Source organism: Larus michahellis, chromosome Z (assembly GCF_964199755.1).
Source record: "Larus michahellis chromosome Z, bLarMic1.1, whole genome shotgun sequence".
Classification (NCBI taxonomy): Eukaryota; Metazoa; Chordata; class Aves; order Charadriiformes; family Laridae; genus Larus; species Larus michahellis.
The window spans coordinates 44,751,923-44,772,574 of record NC_133930.1 but is presented as its reverse complement, the minus strand read 5'-3'; the positions used below and the strand labels follow the sequence as shown (position 1 = coordinate 44,772,574).

General features: G+C 36.7%; 1 protein-coding gene across 3 annotated transcripts in view; it reads right to left on the bottom strand.

The window, feature by feature from the left end:
• AOPEP (aminopeptidase O (putative)) overlaps positions 1-20,652 on the bottom strand; it is a 210,490-nt gene that overhangs the window by 124,301 nt on the left and 65,537 nt on the right. For all 3 annotated transcript variants that reach the window (XM_074569859.1, XM_074569860.1, XM_074569861.1), the window contains exons 6-7: positions 2,959-3,148; positions 1,070-1,176 (exon numbers count right to left, since the gene is read on the bottom strand). In XM_074569859.1, the coding sequence (XP_074425960.1) occupies positions 1,070-1,176; positions 2,959-3,148 (297 nt within the window). The remainder of the gene's footprint in view (positions 1-1,069; positions 1,177-2,958; positions 3,149-20,652) is intronic.

The following is a 20,652-nucleotide window of genomic DNA, read 5'->3' as shown; positions in this document are numbered from 1 at the left end:
CCTCAAAATGAACGAAATGGCAACAGTCTTCCAAAAACATTTAAAAGTTGATTATATAGAAGATGGAGATAATTTTGTCCTTCACTTCCACTTGGTGAAAGAAAAGAAGAAATCTACATTGTTTGAAATAAACAGTATTTGAACATGTATTAGGAAGCAATTTTTAACTGTTAACACTAAACCAACTTAGCTAGGTACCGTGGAAACTTTTTTATTGGAGGTTTCTAAGAACATGTTAGTAAAAACCTGCTGAACGTGTCTGCGTATACTGCCTGTATTTCAGGGTAGGAGAATGGTCTCCATAATCTCTTGGAATCTGTCCCTGTACTTCCATGATTTGGTCAGTATAGGGCTAATTTGAGCTAGGATTAGTAAACTTGTTTTTCTTGGTCAAAGACTGTGGGGAGACAAGCAGTGGAGATGTTAGGCAGCCACTCAAGATAAAAGACAATGGGAAATTCCCAAGACACCAATCAGAACAGCCCAGATTATTAATCATTAGAAAAAAACGAATCTTTTTTTGGTCTATTGTCTTTATCTATGAGCCTTGAGCTCAGCATCTAGTACCTAAAGAACAAAATCTTGTTTACATAGCATTATTAGTAATTTCTAAAGAGAAATTGGATTTATATAGTTCGTTATGCATTTTCCTTTGTTTTTTATAGCTTCATGCAGCTTGGCAGTTGGATGCCATACTCCTGTATGTGCTTGTCTTCAGCCACAGAAAATAAATCTGTTCTGGCTTCAAACAGTGAACTTTGTTCAGGAAATGGCCTTTTTTTTCCCCCTGAATAGAGGCTCTAGTAAACTGCTTAGAGACATTTTATATCAAACTAGATCCCATGGTTTTTGAAAGCTTTCTATAACAAAGAGAAAAACAATTGCATTATACAGAAGATGAATAACCTAGTCAATTTAATTTGACTTGTCTTTTTTCTTCAGAAGGAAATAAGGAAATGCAGTGGATTTAATCAGATGATTTGGATGCATATTCTTTGAAGGGAGAAAATAGTGGAAAACAGAAGCGAGACAACATGCAAAAGCAAAGACTATGTTGTCATCTTGTTACCTTAAAACTTGCAGCTCTTCTTCAGAGTTCTGCACCTCATCTCTGAGTCGGCGCCAGCGAAGTAAAGCTTTCAGTTCCTGCTGCCCTTTTACTTCATCATGCGACAGCTGCTCAGCATACAAAAAACACAGATCACTGATTACTGTTTCCTAATAGACAATAGTATTTTCAGAAAAAACATCAGAAAGAGAAACTTGTTTTGTTTCCCTTTAATGTCCAGAAGATGCAGAAAACAGTACCCGTATCCATGATTTAAAAAAGCAAACCCAAACCAAAAAATAACAGTTGCTGCTATGAGAGTTAATAGCAGCACTAACGAAAACAGAAGCCTCCCTGTGCGCACCAAATCAATACTCAGTTAAATATTTCTGCCTGAGGAGAGAGATGGGCATGCTGTTTTCCCTTTCATAACTGGCAATAGGTGAACTGAATGTACAGTACAGATACCTGGCATATCAGTTTTGGTTGCATCTTTACTCCTCCCAACTTGAAAGCAAAGAGCTGCTTTGTATCCTGACTTCACTCCTCTTTCCTATTACTTCTGCCGCACTCCAGAAAGCTCCCTGTTGTATTTTCCCCCATTTACATAACATTAACAGAGATGCATGCTGATGAAATAAATGCCCAGTTGTCAGCTTACAAATAACAACTAATCCATGCTTCTCTATTATGGGAAAATATAAGAGATGGGAGAAAGCAGAAGCAGCCATTATTATGCTGCATTACACCACTATTTCAGTCACAACTGAAATTATTGCCAGGCACTTCGGAATATACTCATAATCCTACAACTGTAGGATCGCACAACACCAAAACTATTCAATAATTCTAAAAAGCGAGGCAGGGGTGGGAGGGGGAAGCAATTTTCTGACCTTATTAATTAACAATGGCTTTGTTAATTGTTGCCTACTCCTCTCCATTCAGCTACACGGAAAGGTGTCTACTACAATGAAAATGCTTTCAAGGGACTCACGGAAGTGTAGAATTAATGTGATCAGCTCACAGCAAAGGAGTGATGCTCAATGTAAGGGCAGAAATGAGTTTTAGGATCAGAAGGTAAGTGACAAGGAATTCTGGGTTTTTTCAGTGCTATAAATATGCCTGATAATTAATAAAATAGAGGCTCAGAAGAGTGTTACAGTGTCAGTTCCCAGTCCCACCTGCTCTTCCACAGATGGAGCTCTGCAGACTTAAGGGGCAGAATCAGGGCCTGACAAAAGCACAGCAAGAAACCACTATCACACAAAATGCTTGAAGTAGCATAGGTACAACAACAGTAAGAATTGGATTGGAAAACCACTTTACTAGCTGACATGCAATTTATGAGCTTCTCACGTTAAGGCAGACAGTGATTTCTAAGCCTCTGACATGAGGATAACTCTGCTGGGCTGTATAAGAGAAAAAAAAGTGGAAGAGCTGGTGCCCTATTTCATCAGCTTCGATTTTGTTTTGAGGCACGTTTCTTGGCTATCCACTGGACAAAACCAGACCATTTTCGTTAGGTACCAGGAATATCACTATATTCAGTAAGACTCTGGTGACTGTTGCAGTTTCAGGAACACAATACAAGTGGAAATAATGCAGAGCAACTGTTTGATAGCTGAATTTTAATAACTGAGTAGTACATTTGTGGGAAGGTCATCGTTGACAAACAGATGTTTCTATTCTCATTTGCACCGACCTCTACCTCTGTAAAAATTAGCGTTCATTGTGTATTGGGAAGGATTTTTTTAATTTTTTTTAAGTCAAATTAGCATGCAAATTACAATATTATTTTAAAAGGCTTATCTTCATAAGACAGGAGCTTTAATTTATATCTAATTCACAGCAGGGTATATAATTTTGATTTCCACATAATACAATTGAGAAGTGATGTATCATCACCTTACCTGTTGTGCCCTAGCCCAAAATATATCTTCTAAAAATGTGGCAAAACCTTCACTTAACCACTCTTCAGTCCAATCACGAGCACCAATGGCCAGTCCAAACCAAGCATGAGCAATTTCATGGCACAGACGTGTTCCACAGAGATGGCTCCCTCCTGGTAGTACACTCTGTGACAGGAAGATGATGTGTGGGCTGCACAATAGGAGTGAGTGACAAAATATGTTATTGACCTGTTATAACATGCACTGCATGGCCACAATAATATATAGGCTTTATTAACCTTGTCAGACTCTTATTACTATATACATGCTAGGTCATGACTGGTAGTTTATAGCTCAGCCATTTTTAAGAATTAGGTTGTACTTTATTGTTGGTTGGAAGAGAATCAAACTAAAATTGTGCCAAGCAGTTGTTTTGTATTCAACCATCAAGCAGCTATTACACGTAAGAAGTAACTTAAACGAAGGTTTTATATTTTTCAAATTACAAGACTGATTTATTTCAATAGAAGCATTTATATATAAGCCAGAATAATAAAAGATGAGCAGGTGTGAATATAGGCAGCAAGTATTTATCCATTAAATGATCAAAGCTGGAAATAAATAAAGCAGAAACATTGCATAAAGAAAACAAATCACTATCCAAAAGCAACAAGACCCATGTATAGTAAAGCATGTGTGCTTGTTAAAACTTAAAACAAGCTAAAAAGATACCATTTCATGATAAGAGTTGATCATTTCTGCAAATGCAGAGGAAAGAGAACAACCATAAGCACAGAAGTGGGAAGGAGACTTCATATTCACTAAATAACTGCTTTTCACAACAGGGGAGAACAACCCAATCTGTGTCTACTCTGCTTTGGACTCAAGTACTGTAAGAAGGAATTGGAGGAAAAAACTGCTATAAATTATTGGTCTGCTATTGAAAACACGCTGAATTGCAAGCTACTGCAGTTCCCAACTCAGGTCCTGCTGTAAGGCAATTTCTGCTATGCTTATAGACATCACAGACGTTAATGTCTCAAAAGTTAATTTTTGAAATTAAGTAAATCTAGGAAAGTAGCAGGATTAAGCCCTCTGACTAACATGGGATTAACAGGGTATCATGCCACAGATGGGAGTAGCAAGGGCACAACCCAAGACCACCATCTGCGGAGTACTCCTGCGCTAACCCTCAGCATCCATAATATGCATTTCAACTGTTTTCTCAACTCCAGCCAGTTAGGAAGGAAATAAAGCACAATGGTAATACCTTCAAGAACACAGGTCTTTAAAACTAAGTCTGGCCTTTCAGGCATGGGACAGGAGCGCATGGTCTTAAGACATTTCCAGGAGTCAAATATTATTCGTCAGCATTCCAAAGAGCTTCCCCACCCGCCCTACCCTTCCGTTGGAAATGTTAAAACACCCACAGTTTTCTCGCAACCAGTTGAATGTCTGGAACTGAGACCATAAAATGAGATACACATTTAAACAGAAAAACATACTCAATAACCATCTCCTTATAAAAAAGTAATAGTTATCCATCAAAGCAAGTTAATACATTTCAATCAGTTGGCATTGTAAGAAACAATATAAGAAATTAAAGCACTAATAGAGGAATCAAGTCACAGAGAATATAGCAAGAAAAAACAGCAGCTCTCCAAATCTTTGGCAAAAGCAATTCTGATTAAGAGAAGTGATGGGAGGGAGAGATGGGGGGAAAAGTGCAAGCACAGAAGCTGCAGAACATGATGAACCTTTTATTATAAAGCCCCTGATGAGAAGAATAACTGCAGCTTCAAGGGGTATTACTTTGGTCAGTTGTAAGTAAATGACCCCTAACTGTGGCATGTGTACAGTGCTACAAAGAAAAACTGCAGAAACGGACCAAGTAAATAACATTCCAGACATACTGCTGGCAGCATTTCAGCCATTTGGTTAAGCAAAACAAAAGTAACTTTATGCCTTATAAACAGGCTAACAGAATGGTTTGCATTTTAAGTCTACTGTAGGTAAATACACATAAAATTAAAGATTGTATTTCCTCCTTTTTCCAATCACTTAAATAATAGAAATGCCACATTTGGATAATCTGCTCCTTTATAGAAGGATTACAAATCACTTCACTTAGGAAAATGTGTATGAGTTAAGTTTTGGCCAAAGAATAAGAAATACAACTTCCTACAAGGTCAAAAATAAGACTATGTGCTGCAGCAGAATTTAATTTTAGAATCTGAGTACAGCCAGCAACTTCCTTTCCTCAGAACACCTTAAATGATTCCTTTTATTTTGTTTACCCTTAACAAGCAGCTATAGCTCCAATTCAGAGCCTCATAGAGCAACAGATATCACTACAGAACAGTGCAAAGTTCCCATTTATCTTAAGAGTAATTTTATTAAAGACTGAACATTTTTCTGTAATATGTCCAGCAACTACTGGTTTGGGCAGAAGTTTGATTCTAAGTATTAGTTTAAAATACAGATTCTCTATTTCCAGCACGTGTTTGAATTCCAGAAACTCTGCTACGCCCCTACTGATACCAACCAAATCTACATTTTTTTTACATCATCTAGGATATGTGATGTTACTAATTGCACATTGTTACTATCATTGTTGTTCCTAAAACACTCAATAATTCAAGAAAGTGTTTATGTGAAAAACAAGATAACCAGAATGATGATTAATTTGCAATAGCCAAAACCTTTTCTTGTTTTTTTACCAGAATAGGAATTCAGCCCTCCCACCATCCACTTGACTTACTAGGAACAAATTGTAAGGCTTGATGTCCATTGCTTTTATTGGAATTGAAAAGGAAAGAAATCCATTCATACACAAGGAACAGACAAAGGTGATTCACCTCAGCAATTACACCAAGATCTGACGAGATATGTGCAGCTTATAAATGCCTCTAGCTGATGTCTTTTCAAGTCTGGCCCAAGTTTCTAAAGCAGGCCAGGACAGGCTAGCTGGATGTGGTAAGGAAGATGGGAAACCTCTCCCAGCTAACAAAAAAATAAAACCCCACCAGTCCTTCCCAGGAAGCTGGACAAGTTCCCAATGGCTCTTACAGAAAAAGAAGTTAATGACTTGTTTTCAACAAGCATACACTTGGTTACACTTTTAAAGCAAAAGGTTATTGTTCTGACCATAATCACACCCTCATAACTTAGATCTTTGTATCATTTCACTGAAAGAAGGAGCAAGTTCCCTCTCCCAGTTAAACTGCAGTTAAGGGAAATCTCAACACTGTAACTATGGTATGAACGAATATGAAGGAAAAACCGAGCCCCAAAGGGAAATAAATTTTTGGTGTGAAAGGCCAAAGGGTCCTGATGGGCCAGTCATCCAAATCTACCCACGCAGATGTTCTTAATAAATGGTCTCTTTAACAAATTAAAGGTTTCCAATGAGTCCTAGAACTCGGAACAGCAATCTGACCTGTTGAAAGGCCAAATCTCTGAAAGCAATTTCGCAAAACTTTTTCCTCAGACTTAGATGCAGGTGCTGCTTTGCACACAGGCTGCATCAGTGTGCTATCTTTGGCTGCTCACACATAATCAGACAAGACACATAGCACAAACTCCAGCCAAATGTATGTGCGAGAACTTCAGTACACATTCAAGCTAGGAACATGAAGCTCATTTCTAACAGATTTGTTCCATTCCTTTTGAAGTAGAAGTCTTTCCCTCTTAACACACAGGGATTTGCAGATACATTTTCTTATGTACTTATTGAAATAATAGAGCCAAGACCATATCAGCCAGAAAATTATACTTCTGGAGTCAAAACTAACACCCAAAATCACTATTACAGATGGAAGCTATATAATTAAAAAATACTTTTCATTTTTTGATAGTACTCCACATATTGCTTCTCTTTTCCTATCTAGAAAAAGGTACTCAGGTAGTAAGTGGGTTAGACGGTTACTGTACTTCTAGAAAATCCCTTCTTAAACTTGTAGAAGGGAGCAGGAAAAATCTCCCTAAAAATATTTTCATAGGAACACATTAAACTTAAGATATAAATTTCAAGATTAGTGAAATTTGAGAAAGTTAGACAATTAAATGACATCTATTTCCATAAAGTTTGTGCAATCTCTCATCAGTTGCCTTCAACCTGTGATCATTCCAGTGATACAAAGAACAGTGTTAGTATATTGTCTGCGTTACCTACATCAGACTTTGCATGTTAGCTTGATTTATCTTTGAGGACACTTGTGCCATTGGAATGCAGACACAAGAACAGGCAACATTCAATTATTTACCTCTATAATCTCCAGCATTCTGGTATATGTTACAGTCCAGTACTCAGAGAACTACAGAGAAAAACTACCTTTTTAATCTCCTAGGTTCATAGTGTACTAGAAACTCAAATATACATGCAGATGCAGTTGTAGAGAGATGGATCTGGTAGTTAGAATACTCTAAGCATTGTTCCAGAAAAAATGGAAACTTGGTAAAGAATTTTTCCCATCCTACCATCATAGTGGGAAACCGTCAAGTAACTGGAAGTTACATCTGAAAGTCATTCTAGAGCAGATGACTAACCTTTTACTCCATAAATCACGCAATAATACAGCAGGGTAGGCAACAGGGAAAGAAGACCAATCCCTGTGTGTTGGAAGGAGGATGGTATCAGCCAACTCTGAATACAGCAACTCAATATCGAAACTTCAAATTGCAGTCAAGCACCTAGTTAATACTCTGAACACCTGAGCAGCAGCTGCTCCATGAACTGGCCAGCAATCACTTCGGTCTGGCTTATTTTGCTGTACCAAACCAGGTTAATCAGGATGTGTATAAGGGTGAAACCCTCTCAGAAGAAACTCTCTTTAGTAACGTTCAACAGCAAAACCAATACTTGTCATAAAACTGAAGAAATTATACAGTGAAAGAAAAAGATAACATAGATCAGGGTTTTACAAAAAATCATGAAGCAACTTATCTGTGGCTGATATCCTGCTGCAGTCATATCGTGGTAATAAAATCCCACCTGCTTCAAATGTTCTGACTTGGGATGTAAACCAAGTAGGAAAGAAAGGACATTGTATTTTACATGCAGACTTCAGTCTGATGTCTGGGATGCAAGTGAGCTAACCCAGCTTTGTAATAAGCTCATCAGGAACCAGAGATGACAATATCAATGAGCAGTCAACGCAAGTAACATCTGTGGAGCTGAGGAGTTATTCATCAGTTGACCTCTGATGCCCCCAGGATGACAAACAGCAGCTCTACCTTGCTTCTTTTCATCTTACACATTCTGTATCACAAAGAGGAACTTGCAGGGCATGAATCTTTTTTGGAGCTCTCCAGATTTTGTTTCCTAATATCTATGTAAGCTCAATAATATCTATTCATTTAGGAACTTCTATACTCCCAGGATTTGTGGCAGGCACCAAATTGTCTGCTGTTGTACAGAAAAAGAAAAAAAAACCCAAACCCAAACATAGAAAATTACAGGGCAAAAAGAAGGAATTACAGATTCAAAACCTTAGTTCCCATCGAGATTTTTCATCTAGATTTGTTTGAAACCTCACACCCAAAAACCCACAAAGTAATGGAATTCTCTTATAAAAATCAATTACACAATACCTCCTAGTAACACATGACTACAATACTCAAGAATCTTACAGTCAGCTCTCAGAGAAACACCCTGAGGACTAAAGCATTTCATACTGTATATCACACAATGAATTTTTCATATTTAACTGATTTAGAAGTAAATGCTAGTAAAGTGGCTTCAATAAATGCAAGCACCTGTTTCATGCCTAAAAAAAACCCTCTCTGTATTTTATGGAGCTCAATTTTTAACCTTCGCACTTCACATGTAATTCCTCCTCAAAAAGTACTGACGTTGCTGACATTAAAAATAATTTGTGAACCAGTGAGAACAATTTCCATATCCCTTACTAAGTATCCATAGTACAAAATTGCATCGTTTCATGGCAGATGTTTCCAAACAAGTCTTAGAAGCTACACAACTCAATTAGCTTATTTATTTTTTTTCTTAAAAAACAGATAGATTGGAAGTCAATCTAGAGTACTGCAGTTAAAGAGCAATGAAATTGAGATCAAGAAAGTAAAAACTTTTCTTGTTCAGATTGTTCTGTGAATAGCATTTCACAATATGGAATTTTTCAGATAACTATCTTTTTTGGTTTGAAGTAAGACAGCTGATGCAAAGATCACGCTACCAATAAAACATCTCTACTCTTGCTGACATAGGCAGCATCACAAAAGAGCTTCAGAGACTGAAGGGAAAATTTTGTTCATGTGTAACGAGCCATAAGAAATACCATGTTCCCACTAATTTCAGTAAGAACTTCAAATACAAATATAAATTCAATATTTGGTTTACATTCTGGATTTGCGAAATTCCAAATTTCCTATGAAAATTTTACCACATTTCTCTGAATGCTGCCAAATATTAGAAAATGTCCAAATGAAGAAGAGAAAAAAAGTTGTTATTCACCATTTGAAAATGGTTAATAACAAATAATAGTTTGTAAAGTCTACATTAGAACCATGCATTTGTATTTATCCTCTCTCATTTAAAACTGATTTATAAGATTGGGACCACAAAAATAACCTTTATCACTTGCTAAAATAAAAAAAATGTGAATAGAAAATAGCAATGGCCAGACATTGATCATTGTAATGAATTATTTTAATTGATCATATTATTTTAACCAGAAAAGGGTAATGTAAACAGATCTAGATACAGGTACGCTCACCTCTTATTTTATAAATAAAAATGGTTTTGGTAATTGTAAGTTTTTTTAATGTTTCTTTCTCACATACCAAAGAGAAAGGGAAAACTAAAAGAAAATAATCTCTTGCTTTATACTAGAAATGCACATAGCACTTGTTCCAAAGCCTTTTCAAACTGCTCTTTTTATTCTTGCTAAAATGATTAATATGATAAACAGTCTCTAACAACATTCCTCAGTTCCAGTCTAAATGATGACATTTGTCACTGATGGATGATATTATTTGACCATGGATGGATTTCATTCCTTGTAGCTTTTCATCATTGTTACTACTGGAAGACCTGAATTTCCTTTTACTAGATCATGAAGTTTCTGGCAGATATTAACACAGCTGAAAGCCAAAGTGCAAATAATCAACTATGATAAACAATCAGACAGAAGGAGCAAAATGTATCTGCTTCTCCATATTCAGGGAAAATTCACTCAAGTTAAGGGCCTATACATTAGTAGTCTCAAAATGTGACATGGACAAGAGAAAACAAAATAAAGTATGGGTCATTTTCTTCTTCATTTCATATATAGAAGAAAGCTTTTATCCACATTTACCAGAACAAAACAACAAGCAACAACAACAAAGCCAAACAAACCAACAAAAAAAAAAGGAAATGAGATTGCTTATTCTTTACATTTTTCAGGATTCTTTTCACAATGTAAAGCTCGTGGAGTCACTGTTCTAAAAGCAGCATGGAAATGAAATCTGCTTGAAGGCAAAAGCGGTTCTTATTAAATCTCTACAGTTAGAGTAACATCACAAAAAAACCCCTAACTTAAGGAATGCTTATGTTTTTTAAGGATTCCTATCACAAATACTTCACCTGCAGGCCGAGAAAACTCCAGATATATCCCTGATTCATTCAGGAAATCCCAAATATTGCTGGAGGAGAGAGCGTTACAAATCCCTGATATTTATAAGAAATAAATAAATAAAAAGGTAAAGCTCAGATTTTTTTTTCTAAAATGAACAGAACTTCTCACATCATAAAAGGCACAGATCCAGTTCTTTTAAATTTTCAGCTCATATCAAATACAATCCTGCTTCTGTGCCAACTACAAATGTGGGAGCAAACAATGACGTTAAGATAATTATCCAATTTGCAAGTGATGTAAATTTTGCCCATACACAGTATCACCCACAATTCTCGCTTTTACGAACTGGTACCTAGAAATCCATTTTCTGAAGCCTTTCATTTCACTTCAAAGAATGGGTGCAAATCAACACTGTCAAGTCTATTTTGATTTTCAACATCGCTACTAAAATGGATTATTTCTACTATGCCTTTATCCTCTGCATATACAAATGCTACAACACTCTGCACACCTGTCTTAAAAATGGTTCAGGCAATAGAAATTTAACTAACTCATCCTACTATCATCCATTACCTGTTTTTCTTATTTTTGCCACCTTTAAACAGCACATAAACTGATAGAAAATGCATGCTTTCATTTTACTGAATGAGGATCCAATGCTTCTTGTTACATTGATTAACAACGTACACATTGTTAGCAAAAAAAGAGAGAACAACATAGAAGGATACGTAATGGCTTCAAAATTATTTTCTTAGTTTATTCTGCGCAGCAGCTATACAAGCTTTCTTTTTCGCATGCGTCCGTCAATAAGATATCTGTTGTGCTTTTGCACAAAGAACAAAGATGCCTTTATCAATTCTCAAAAGTCTGTAGGACAAACCATTCATGCTGTCAAGCCCCCTAAAATCCTTTCAGCAAATAATGAAATCCATCAGTGACAAATGTCAACATACTAATCTGTTAAATAGAGAACAAAAGCAACATTCAGGAGAGGTGCCTCATTTCATGTTGTATCAGCCCTCCAATTTGTAACAACTTTATGGCAGCCCACAGATCCTGCAATATTAAAACAGAACAGCATTATAGTGACTAAAGCTAGAACAATCTACTCTCCTTACAATAAATGCTTAATAGTTCAACAAAACTGTAAACAAAATCATTTGGGAACATCAAACTCTTTGCAATGCATTCATTTTCCTCCTTTTTGGAAGATTATTTCCAAGTAAAATCTTACACACAAACACAGATTCTCTTTCAAACACAGTCACATTTATTGTGCTGGTGGAAAAATAAGATTAAATTACATCATATCCAGTGATAGAAGAGCTTCAGTGTGCCTGAGAATTACTTTATCCATTACACAGGACATCCAGCTATTATTGTTGAATCATATAGCAAAGGGACAGTTTAACTGGAAGCAGCTAGTGTACATATGAATTGCTTGATTCATCACACAAATACATCCAGCTATTATTCTTGAATCACATAGCGAGGGACAGTTAAGCTGGAAACAGCTAGCATAACTAAGAACTGTGTTAATATCCTATAATATTAAGTATCAGCTACTCCTGAACTTTCGTTACGTTGTATCTTCTATTAGTTTACCTTTTCATACATCTCCAAATTTGCTTCAGTCCACCATAATGACTAAATGAGTATTTTTCCTGTTGTCTGGGACACTGCCACTGAATACATTTACCTATTCTTGTCAAAGATGCTAAAAAGAAGCAAACATCATTATATTCTAGAAACATCTATTGCATCCAACATTTCTTCTGGAGATTTCCAACATTGGCCTGATACCTTGTATGTGAATTCATCAAATAAACCTTGAAAACAGAAAGGAACACTTGAAGTTGTTAAATTGAGAATGCCAAATTCTGTATTTGGCAAAATGCTAAGGCTAATACAGATTATATTAGTAAGTATTTTTGCAAATCCAAAAGAAGAGAGTGAGGTGGTTTCCTGCCTTGCGAGACCACACTAAATAAACTACAATGAATCAAAAGATACCCCTTTTGACGTGGTTTTGTTTTGTTTTTTAAATCACCAAGGAGTTTAAATTTTAAAAAGTAGAAAAATATGATTGCACTCCACGTACTCTCCTAACAACAGTTCTGCCAATACACTAAAACTTGTCTCTTTTTGTGAGACAACACATTCGTATTTGCATGTGCATATTGACCACTCACAGGAAGTAAACATATTCCAAAATTTCTACGAAGACCAAACAGAATCAGGTTTCCAGTTAAAAAACAGTTTAGTTTTTAAAAAAAACCAGCCAGTTCGATAACAGGTCATTCCTGTTGGATACCTCCTTGCAGACTCAGTTGCATCTGTGTCTCATCAAATGGTTAAAATTTCCTTCTATGTATTCTGTATCATCAGGATTGATCAAATTATGGGTTTTTTTAAACCTCAAATGGTATTTGGCATTCATATCAATTTAGATTTATGAACCCAATGAGCAAAAAGTTGTGTAAATTGCATAATTTTTCAGAAAGCACAGACTGAAGTTTCCAAATAGTTAAATTTTACAGACAAATCCAGTCACCCTGCTGTAAATCTAGTTAATCTCCACAGACAGTGTAATTGCATTTTTAGTTTTAGCAGAATTTAATGTCAAGTGGGAGAACACTCACTGAGACTTGCTTCAACTATGCGACAGTGTGTCTCTGACGTACTGCATGTACTTGCTTGCCTGCAACTTAAACTTTAGGATAGCAGTTTCACGCTGGTTTTAGAGTAGGAAATACTTTAAAAGACAAATTCCATACTGAGGTCATATTCTGGAACCAAACTTCTATGTCTGCCATACTGTCCTCACCACCTGTTACCAAAGACACAGGTAGAAACAAGAAGCTGTTACCCTGTCCATGGCCTGACACTAGAAGAGATGGCACAGTGAATGCCACCGTGTTTCTGCTGGGCTCAGCTCCAAGTTCTGGTGAGAAAAGCTCTTCTGTGACAGCAATACGTACCCTTAGCCCTGCCAATAGCTATCACTCTATAGCTATACCTTCAACAGGTTTACATTTCGTTAAAAGAGAATTCACCACAAATATTACAGTTATACTAACATATGCAAATGGGATGTAGCTGTTTCTTCATAGAAAGCACCGAAAATGCTCTGTGACTGCAGTATATTATTTTTTTCTGGGAACCTAAAGAATTTGCATTTATACATATGCACTGTTCTATTAACAGTAGTCAACTGGCCAAGCAAAACCAGAAATTAAGCTTCAAGAGACAAATAACATTCCTAATCTTTCACTACCAGACAGCACAATAACACCAGGATCTGTTCAAAATCAGACGCCTGCTTCTCAGATATTGTAAGAAAAAAGTAAACAGCAGTAAGTAGAGACTGGTTTATACTAACCATAATGAGCGCATGCTTTGAACTTACAAGGATGTTCCCAGCATGGCATCTGTAAATCTGTGTGTTCCAAGACATAACTTGCACATACTGCTTTTACATATATACCATTTAATATTAATATGTAATGTTTAGCATTATAAATCACACATCACACAAAATCAAAATCAGAAAAGCAGCACTGGACCTCATGATTTTACCTTATTATGCTGCTGAAGGCAGTGGGGAAGACAAAAATTTCCCCAAACAGCTCATAATCATGTTCTACAGTTACTTAGAAATAACTGTATTCTCTCCAAACTAAGAATCTTGTCTCTGAGACACTACTTTTTTGTCTGTAGCACTGCACTGTAAGTAAAATACAACAGTGCTTCAGCTAGCACTGAGAAGCGCAAAAAATTTTGTGTGTGGAGACAGAAACCTTTGAAATATAAGACATACGTGTAAGATATACAAGATAGTAGGAAAATCATTTCAATCACTGACGAGCAGGTCTCCTTCCTCACTTCATGACGCTAAGGTCTAATTTCAGCCTCTGAAAAATTTGCTTGGTGACCAAGCCATATGCACCTTTCTTTTGGTGGTCTATGAGTCATCTTCAAGAAGACTAACAAGGCTATTCAGAATTACTGCATAGCTTTAACTCAGCATCTATCACTACCAAGCTGGTGATCATATGAAAAATGTATTCCTGACAGTGAACTCCCTGGCGTTTATTTGACAAAATAGCTCTGTGTACAACAAATGAGAAGGAATATTCCAGCAAATTCACTGTACTGGCTCTTTACAGTTCAAAATGCTACCTTAAGTTTCACCTTCAAACAATTTAAGCAGAAGATAACAATTTTCTAAGTCATCATAAAGATGCTTGAAATTCTAAAATTATGCTAGAATGAAAGGGAAATGAACATTTATAAACATCAGTGCAGCATTATACCATGAAGGAGACAGATTATCAAATTAATATGACTTCACTGTTTGGTTTCAACATTTCAAACTAGACTTGGAAGTCAATATTATTATAGGCTTCTAATATCAAAGCACATAGTAACTAACCTCCTTTGTTAAGCAGAGACATAATTTATGCAGTACTGTGGAAAGAGCAGGCAGTCACCACAAACCAGATGCCTGCCACCTGGCAAGAAAACCAACTTGGCCTTTAAATTGAAAGGAACAAAACCATCTATTTCCTTCATGCTACCAGACAAAGGAAATGCAAAACCCATCTCAGAAAACAGAGGTGGTGTTTTATTCACAAACCACAAACTCCAAGCAAATTTTTCATATTCTCAAACCCACACATCTCAATTCATTTCCCCCAAATCCATCATACATCCAATTCCCTCACAGAAAAAGGAAACACACAGCACTCTTCTCTCCTCCTTGGAAGCATTCTCAGCCGTGTACTTGCCCTTCTGATCTTCCTAAAAACAAAACATTCTTACACGCGTTCCTCCACCAATTTCAACACTTTAACTCTCAGTCTGTATCACGAGATCCCTACTAACCCCAAAGCAAATCTCCAACAGCAACAACCTGGTGGGAAGCATGAATGTGTGCAGAGAAAATTCACATGACAACACTCAGACTACAAGGTACCACATATCAGCCCTTGGAAAAAAAGAAAAATAATGTTTCAAATTTCCAGTCAAAAAATAATATAGGTGCTAACTTCTATTGGACAAACTATATTTTGACGGTACTCTGAAAAATTCTGTAGTTCCACAGTTCAGCTTTTCTCAAAAAATCCCCAATTTTTCCTTAGTAAGCATGATCAGAAGAAGTCGTTGTCAGAAATTCAATCAAGGAAATGTAAAACATGGCAGCAAAATCTCTTTTTAACCCCATTAAAGGTTTATATTTTGACGGTAGTATGGACACCCTTTGGAAAGTGTGAGGGTTTTTAATTAATATTTTTCTTCTAAAAATTAAACAATGTTGTAATTATTTGGATGGAACAGATGGAAGACGACTTCAGATGAAATTGTTTTGAGAGGGCAACTGATACAGTTTAATATATTTTAAAAGTTCTAAATAAATAGTTACTTTACTCACACGTGAGTATGAAAATCTGCTTGTATGTTTCAAAGACTTTTCTTTCCTATGAGGAATGTTTCCAAAAAATCTTTAAATGAACTATGCCTGTTAATCCGCTTTTGAAAAGAAGAATTATCATTCTTAATTTAAATATAGTGGAACAGACACAAGGGCTACACGGTTGTTCTCAGGATACAGAAGTCTGTTTTTCATTTTTTCCCTCACACATCAGTGAAAAAACACAAGGATGCATAATAATTTGTAGATGGCCAACACATCAGAGGAATCTGCTCTGTATGCAACATAAAAACCTTAAAAATCTGGCAGTGGCAGAGATAGCCCAAAAGCTAGCAAACAATTTTGTCAGATGTTTGGTATAAAAGAATTATAACAACCATCCCTCATTTTGTTAGCTTTATCAGTGCATTCACTGCAAAAGTTTCACAACAGGGATAAACCAAGGCATTAGTATCACTACTGCCCAGATTTCCCCCAACTTGTCCTATAATGTCCCCTCTCCTTTCAACACATTTTTCACTGTTATTTAATGAATGGTTCTTGGGTATTGAACATTTTTAAAACAAGCATGTGGACATTCGTGTCATGATAGAGCAGTATATCAAGTCAGTTCTAGCTGGTCTTCTCTACTTGTACTTACAAGTCAAGTATGAAAACAATGAAAATTAGAAGAGTTTCCTATACCTCACGAAAGAGAAATAATCTACTGATGAAGAAACCTAACTGACATTCATTAAAGCCTAGAATAAGCAGATGATAATGATTAGTTGAAAGTAAGGTTTGTCGGAATATCTGCTTTGACATTTGTGCATTAGTAATAACAATAGACACCGGCACTACATTTTTAAATCAAGCAATCTCAGCAATAAGTAGAAAGGGATAAAAACATCAAGACATCCACGCCACTGCTTGAGGGATTTGTCAGATTTATTGTCACTGTGAAGATTAAAATCATCCACCATTAAGAATTGTATGTATGCATCCCATTCAGATGTCAAAAGTCTAAAAATTATGTGCTCAAAAGAGTGGTTCCTAGGCAGATAATAAATAAAGGACAAGTTTACAATAGAAAGGTTGAAAAACATCCAATGAATTACTTATAAAGGAGCAGACCCTTGCTATCATTCCCATTGTGATCAACAGACATAGGAATACGCTCAAAGTAGTGACAATAACAGTAACAACATGTTTTCCCATGGCTTACGATAACAAAACTAAAGGTAGCAAGATGAAACAGGCTATTGAAACTATCATATTAACAGAAATGAATCATCTCACTGACACTTCGTAAGAATTATCGTGTCAGCATGGGTGTCTTTATGTTCTCAAAGTGCTTTCAAGCCTAATGAGTAAATACTAAGCAATTTCCATGAGTGTCAGAGTGAGGGGAAAGGGAATGCTTTTGCGCCATGGCATTTTGGTGCTTTACCAACACTTTTCTGCCTTTTGTTTTAAAGCAGTAAAAACTGCTACATAAAAACAAAAATAAAAAGTTGTCAGTGTGTAAAAACTGTGGTAAGGGGCAGCACAGGACTTTCCAACTACATTTCACATGTATATTCAAACTGAATCTGCTAGAAAGCTCAGCATCTGCAAGCAGGGTTAAAACCTTTTTCCTTTTTAGTCCCAACTTTATGACAAAAAGGCTGAAACGTCTATCTATCTGAAGTTAATAACAGACTACATGGTACCTTTTCCAGAAGAAGGTCTCGAAACATCTTACATATCCCCTGTAATTCCTCCTTCAGCTATGTTACAAGCATCAGATGGGAGCCAGAAGTAATAATCATGACCATCAACAACCTCTTTACCCTCAGTAAGATCCTTAACTACTAGCTGCTTCTTTCAAGCTCTTAGTAACATTGTCATTGCAGTTTAATTTTGCTATATTAATAAGCAGCAACTAATCCAAGACATTGGTAAGCTCTGGAGGCGTCTGTGCTTGTGTTCACAACTGCAAACACAAAGCTCTTAGGAGACGTTATCAGAATCTTAGATTTCCTCATGGAGCCTTAAACCAGACCTCAGAAAGAGGACAAGTTTCCTCTCCAATCAACTCTCATTTGCCAGTCAAAATCCTCTCAGGAAGCTCAGGTGTCATTCTACTTCAAAACTAAACATACAGGAGCTGACACAGCGTTGGGTCAAGAACTAGTTCCTGGTCAATGTCCCTGGATGGCTATAACACTCCCCCACATACATCTTCTATATATGACGCCAGCATCACTGAGTCATATATGCATGAGAAAGCTGGACTTAGGCATAAAATAGCCCCGTAAAGGAAAATCCCCAGTCTACAGTGTTGACTTATTCAGAATATGCAGAATACACCTTTCTTCAAGGAGTTCCATACTGTGCTGTTTTTAAGCTGAAACTTTCCAAAGGCACATATCTTGCTTCCTACGTACGGATCAGGTGGTGATGTGCAGGGAAGTTGAATTAAGCTACCACCCAATCAAAGTCGCCCACTACTCAATGTCAAGAATCAACCAGCATACCAACTCCCAAACTTTATCAGCTTTGTTTATTTGTTCAGAAGGATTTTCCTTCAATTAGAAAAACAAAGCAAAACCAAAAAAACAATAGATATGTAAAGAAATAGTTCTTCAGTTAACGTAGACTTCTGCAGACAAGTCTTGACCACATACATTGGACTGGTAAAATGGAAAAATGGCAGCAGCCTTAGAATTGAAAAACTGGAAGAATTTAGATCATAAATATGTTACTGTCCAGCCTCTCATTTGCCTGGCCACTGCAGTGCTGTAGCTTGTTTGACAATTTGACATAGTTAGAATGAAATATAGGCTGGTCATGTTACCAAAGCAGAAACAGCAGTATGAACATCCTGTAAATGCAGGAGACATAAGCAAAGCTGCTAACAGCCTGGTGTTCCCTAGACATACAGGGACTGTCTGCACCAGAGGTGTGATGCTTATCTTATTGTGCAGGGGCAAGGTTCTGATCAGACACAAAACAGTTCATCAGTTTTTGGTCCCTCACAGTCATAAAGCATATCCTGTATACAAATCACAAAAAGGTAACTTCCAAGATAGCTGAAAAAGAAAAAAGCAAGAAATGCAACATAGAAGGTGAATACTTGCAAGAATCATATTGTTCCTCTGCATTGACTGTTCTGAGCCCTTTTAGGGATACTCATACAGAGAAATGAAAGCAAGTTATGTTTATACTTTATATCTAGTTGAGAAAATGCTAAAAGTCAAGTTCAAATTTTCAGATGTATGTATATGACTCATTATTTCAATGGGAGAGAGACATACATGTATCTCAGACTAGAATTTTATTCTAAAATTCACACATGTAAAACATTTCAAAACACAAACTCAGGGTAAGTTTATAATTGAAGTTTAAAAAAAAAATAACAATTGACTGGCAGACAGCAGGCCTCCAATACCCGCATAAGAAGAGTATGCACATCCTGAACTAAAACAGGAGAGTCTAAATACAGCTAAATAAAGAAGATCTGTTCATTGACAAATAATTCTTACCACAAATTAGTTATTTGGTAATTATTTGGTACAAAAAAAGCTGTATCCAACAGTGATTCCATAAAATTAGCAGAATCTAATAAATTAGTAGAAGATGAGACTTCTTGAAAGAAGGCAAACATTCTTTCTCAACAGTGGAATGAGATGAAGCACTACTATTTTCTTCCTTTTTCCTATAAGCATTGCCTCTAGCTGAAACTCATCCAACTCCTCGTTGTGTAAGCCCATGAATCAAACAAACAGTGGGGAAGCAGAGCCTGCACCATCTGGGCATGATGACGAGGAAGGTGGGTATCTTCGGCACGCTGATGGCACGGAAGCACAGACTATCTCAAAGACTCCCTCACTGGCCTCACATGAACATGACACAAAGGAATTGCCAGAAGAGATCTCTGCAAAGCACATTACAAAACAGACCCCAGAAATAATGAGCACACAACCTCATTCTCTGGGATGTCGTAAAGGAATATGTGCAACTACTGCACAGAGCTTCATCAAAGGCTTCTGGAGCAGCACACTGCTCTCCGCAATTAGTACCACGAAAAGAAAACTCCAAACCATGTGTATTTGCAAGTTCTTTTCCAATGCATGCTCCAGGTCACATTCAATTTAAACATCGTGTGGTAGGAAATAATCAGGTGCCGGCCTTTGCCAGAGCTGCTTCACTGTGCCTTTCTGTATTTTGTACGCAAAATAAGAGAGCAGATATTTTTAACGAAGTTGTGACCACTGACAATTTAACCAGAAAAAACCAGCCTATTTGTTAAAGAGAATATGTGCACTCTCCTATCGACTGGAATGTTCTAATGAGCCTGTCAGTGGCAAATCCATATCTCCTACATTAGTTTCTCCTAGCCATAAATAGCAACAGATTCATTTCAGTTCACAGGTAGCAACTCTCTCAGCAAACCCATGACCAAGGAAAGGAAATTATCTTGAGGTTCCTTGTCTCTCTGTGGCATAACTGCAGAACCACAACAGCAGCCTATATTAGCACAATACTTACTATCTGAACACTGGCCAATTCTTCTTATGAATTACGCACTCAGGAAAAGGGAGTTGGGTTTTAAAACGCTGCTTATAACACAACTTTCTGTTTGTCTCGTTACTGTGGAAAGAGTGAGAGAGAATCATAAACCAAACAAAAATAATTGTTTCCAGGAGCACAATCACTTAGATTTTGAGTAACACAAATGCA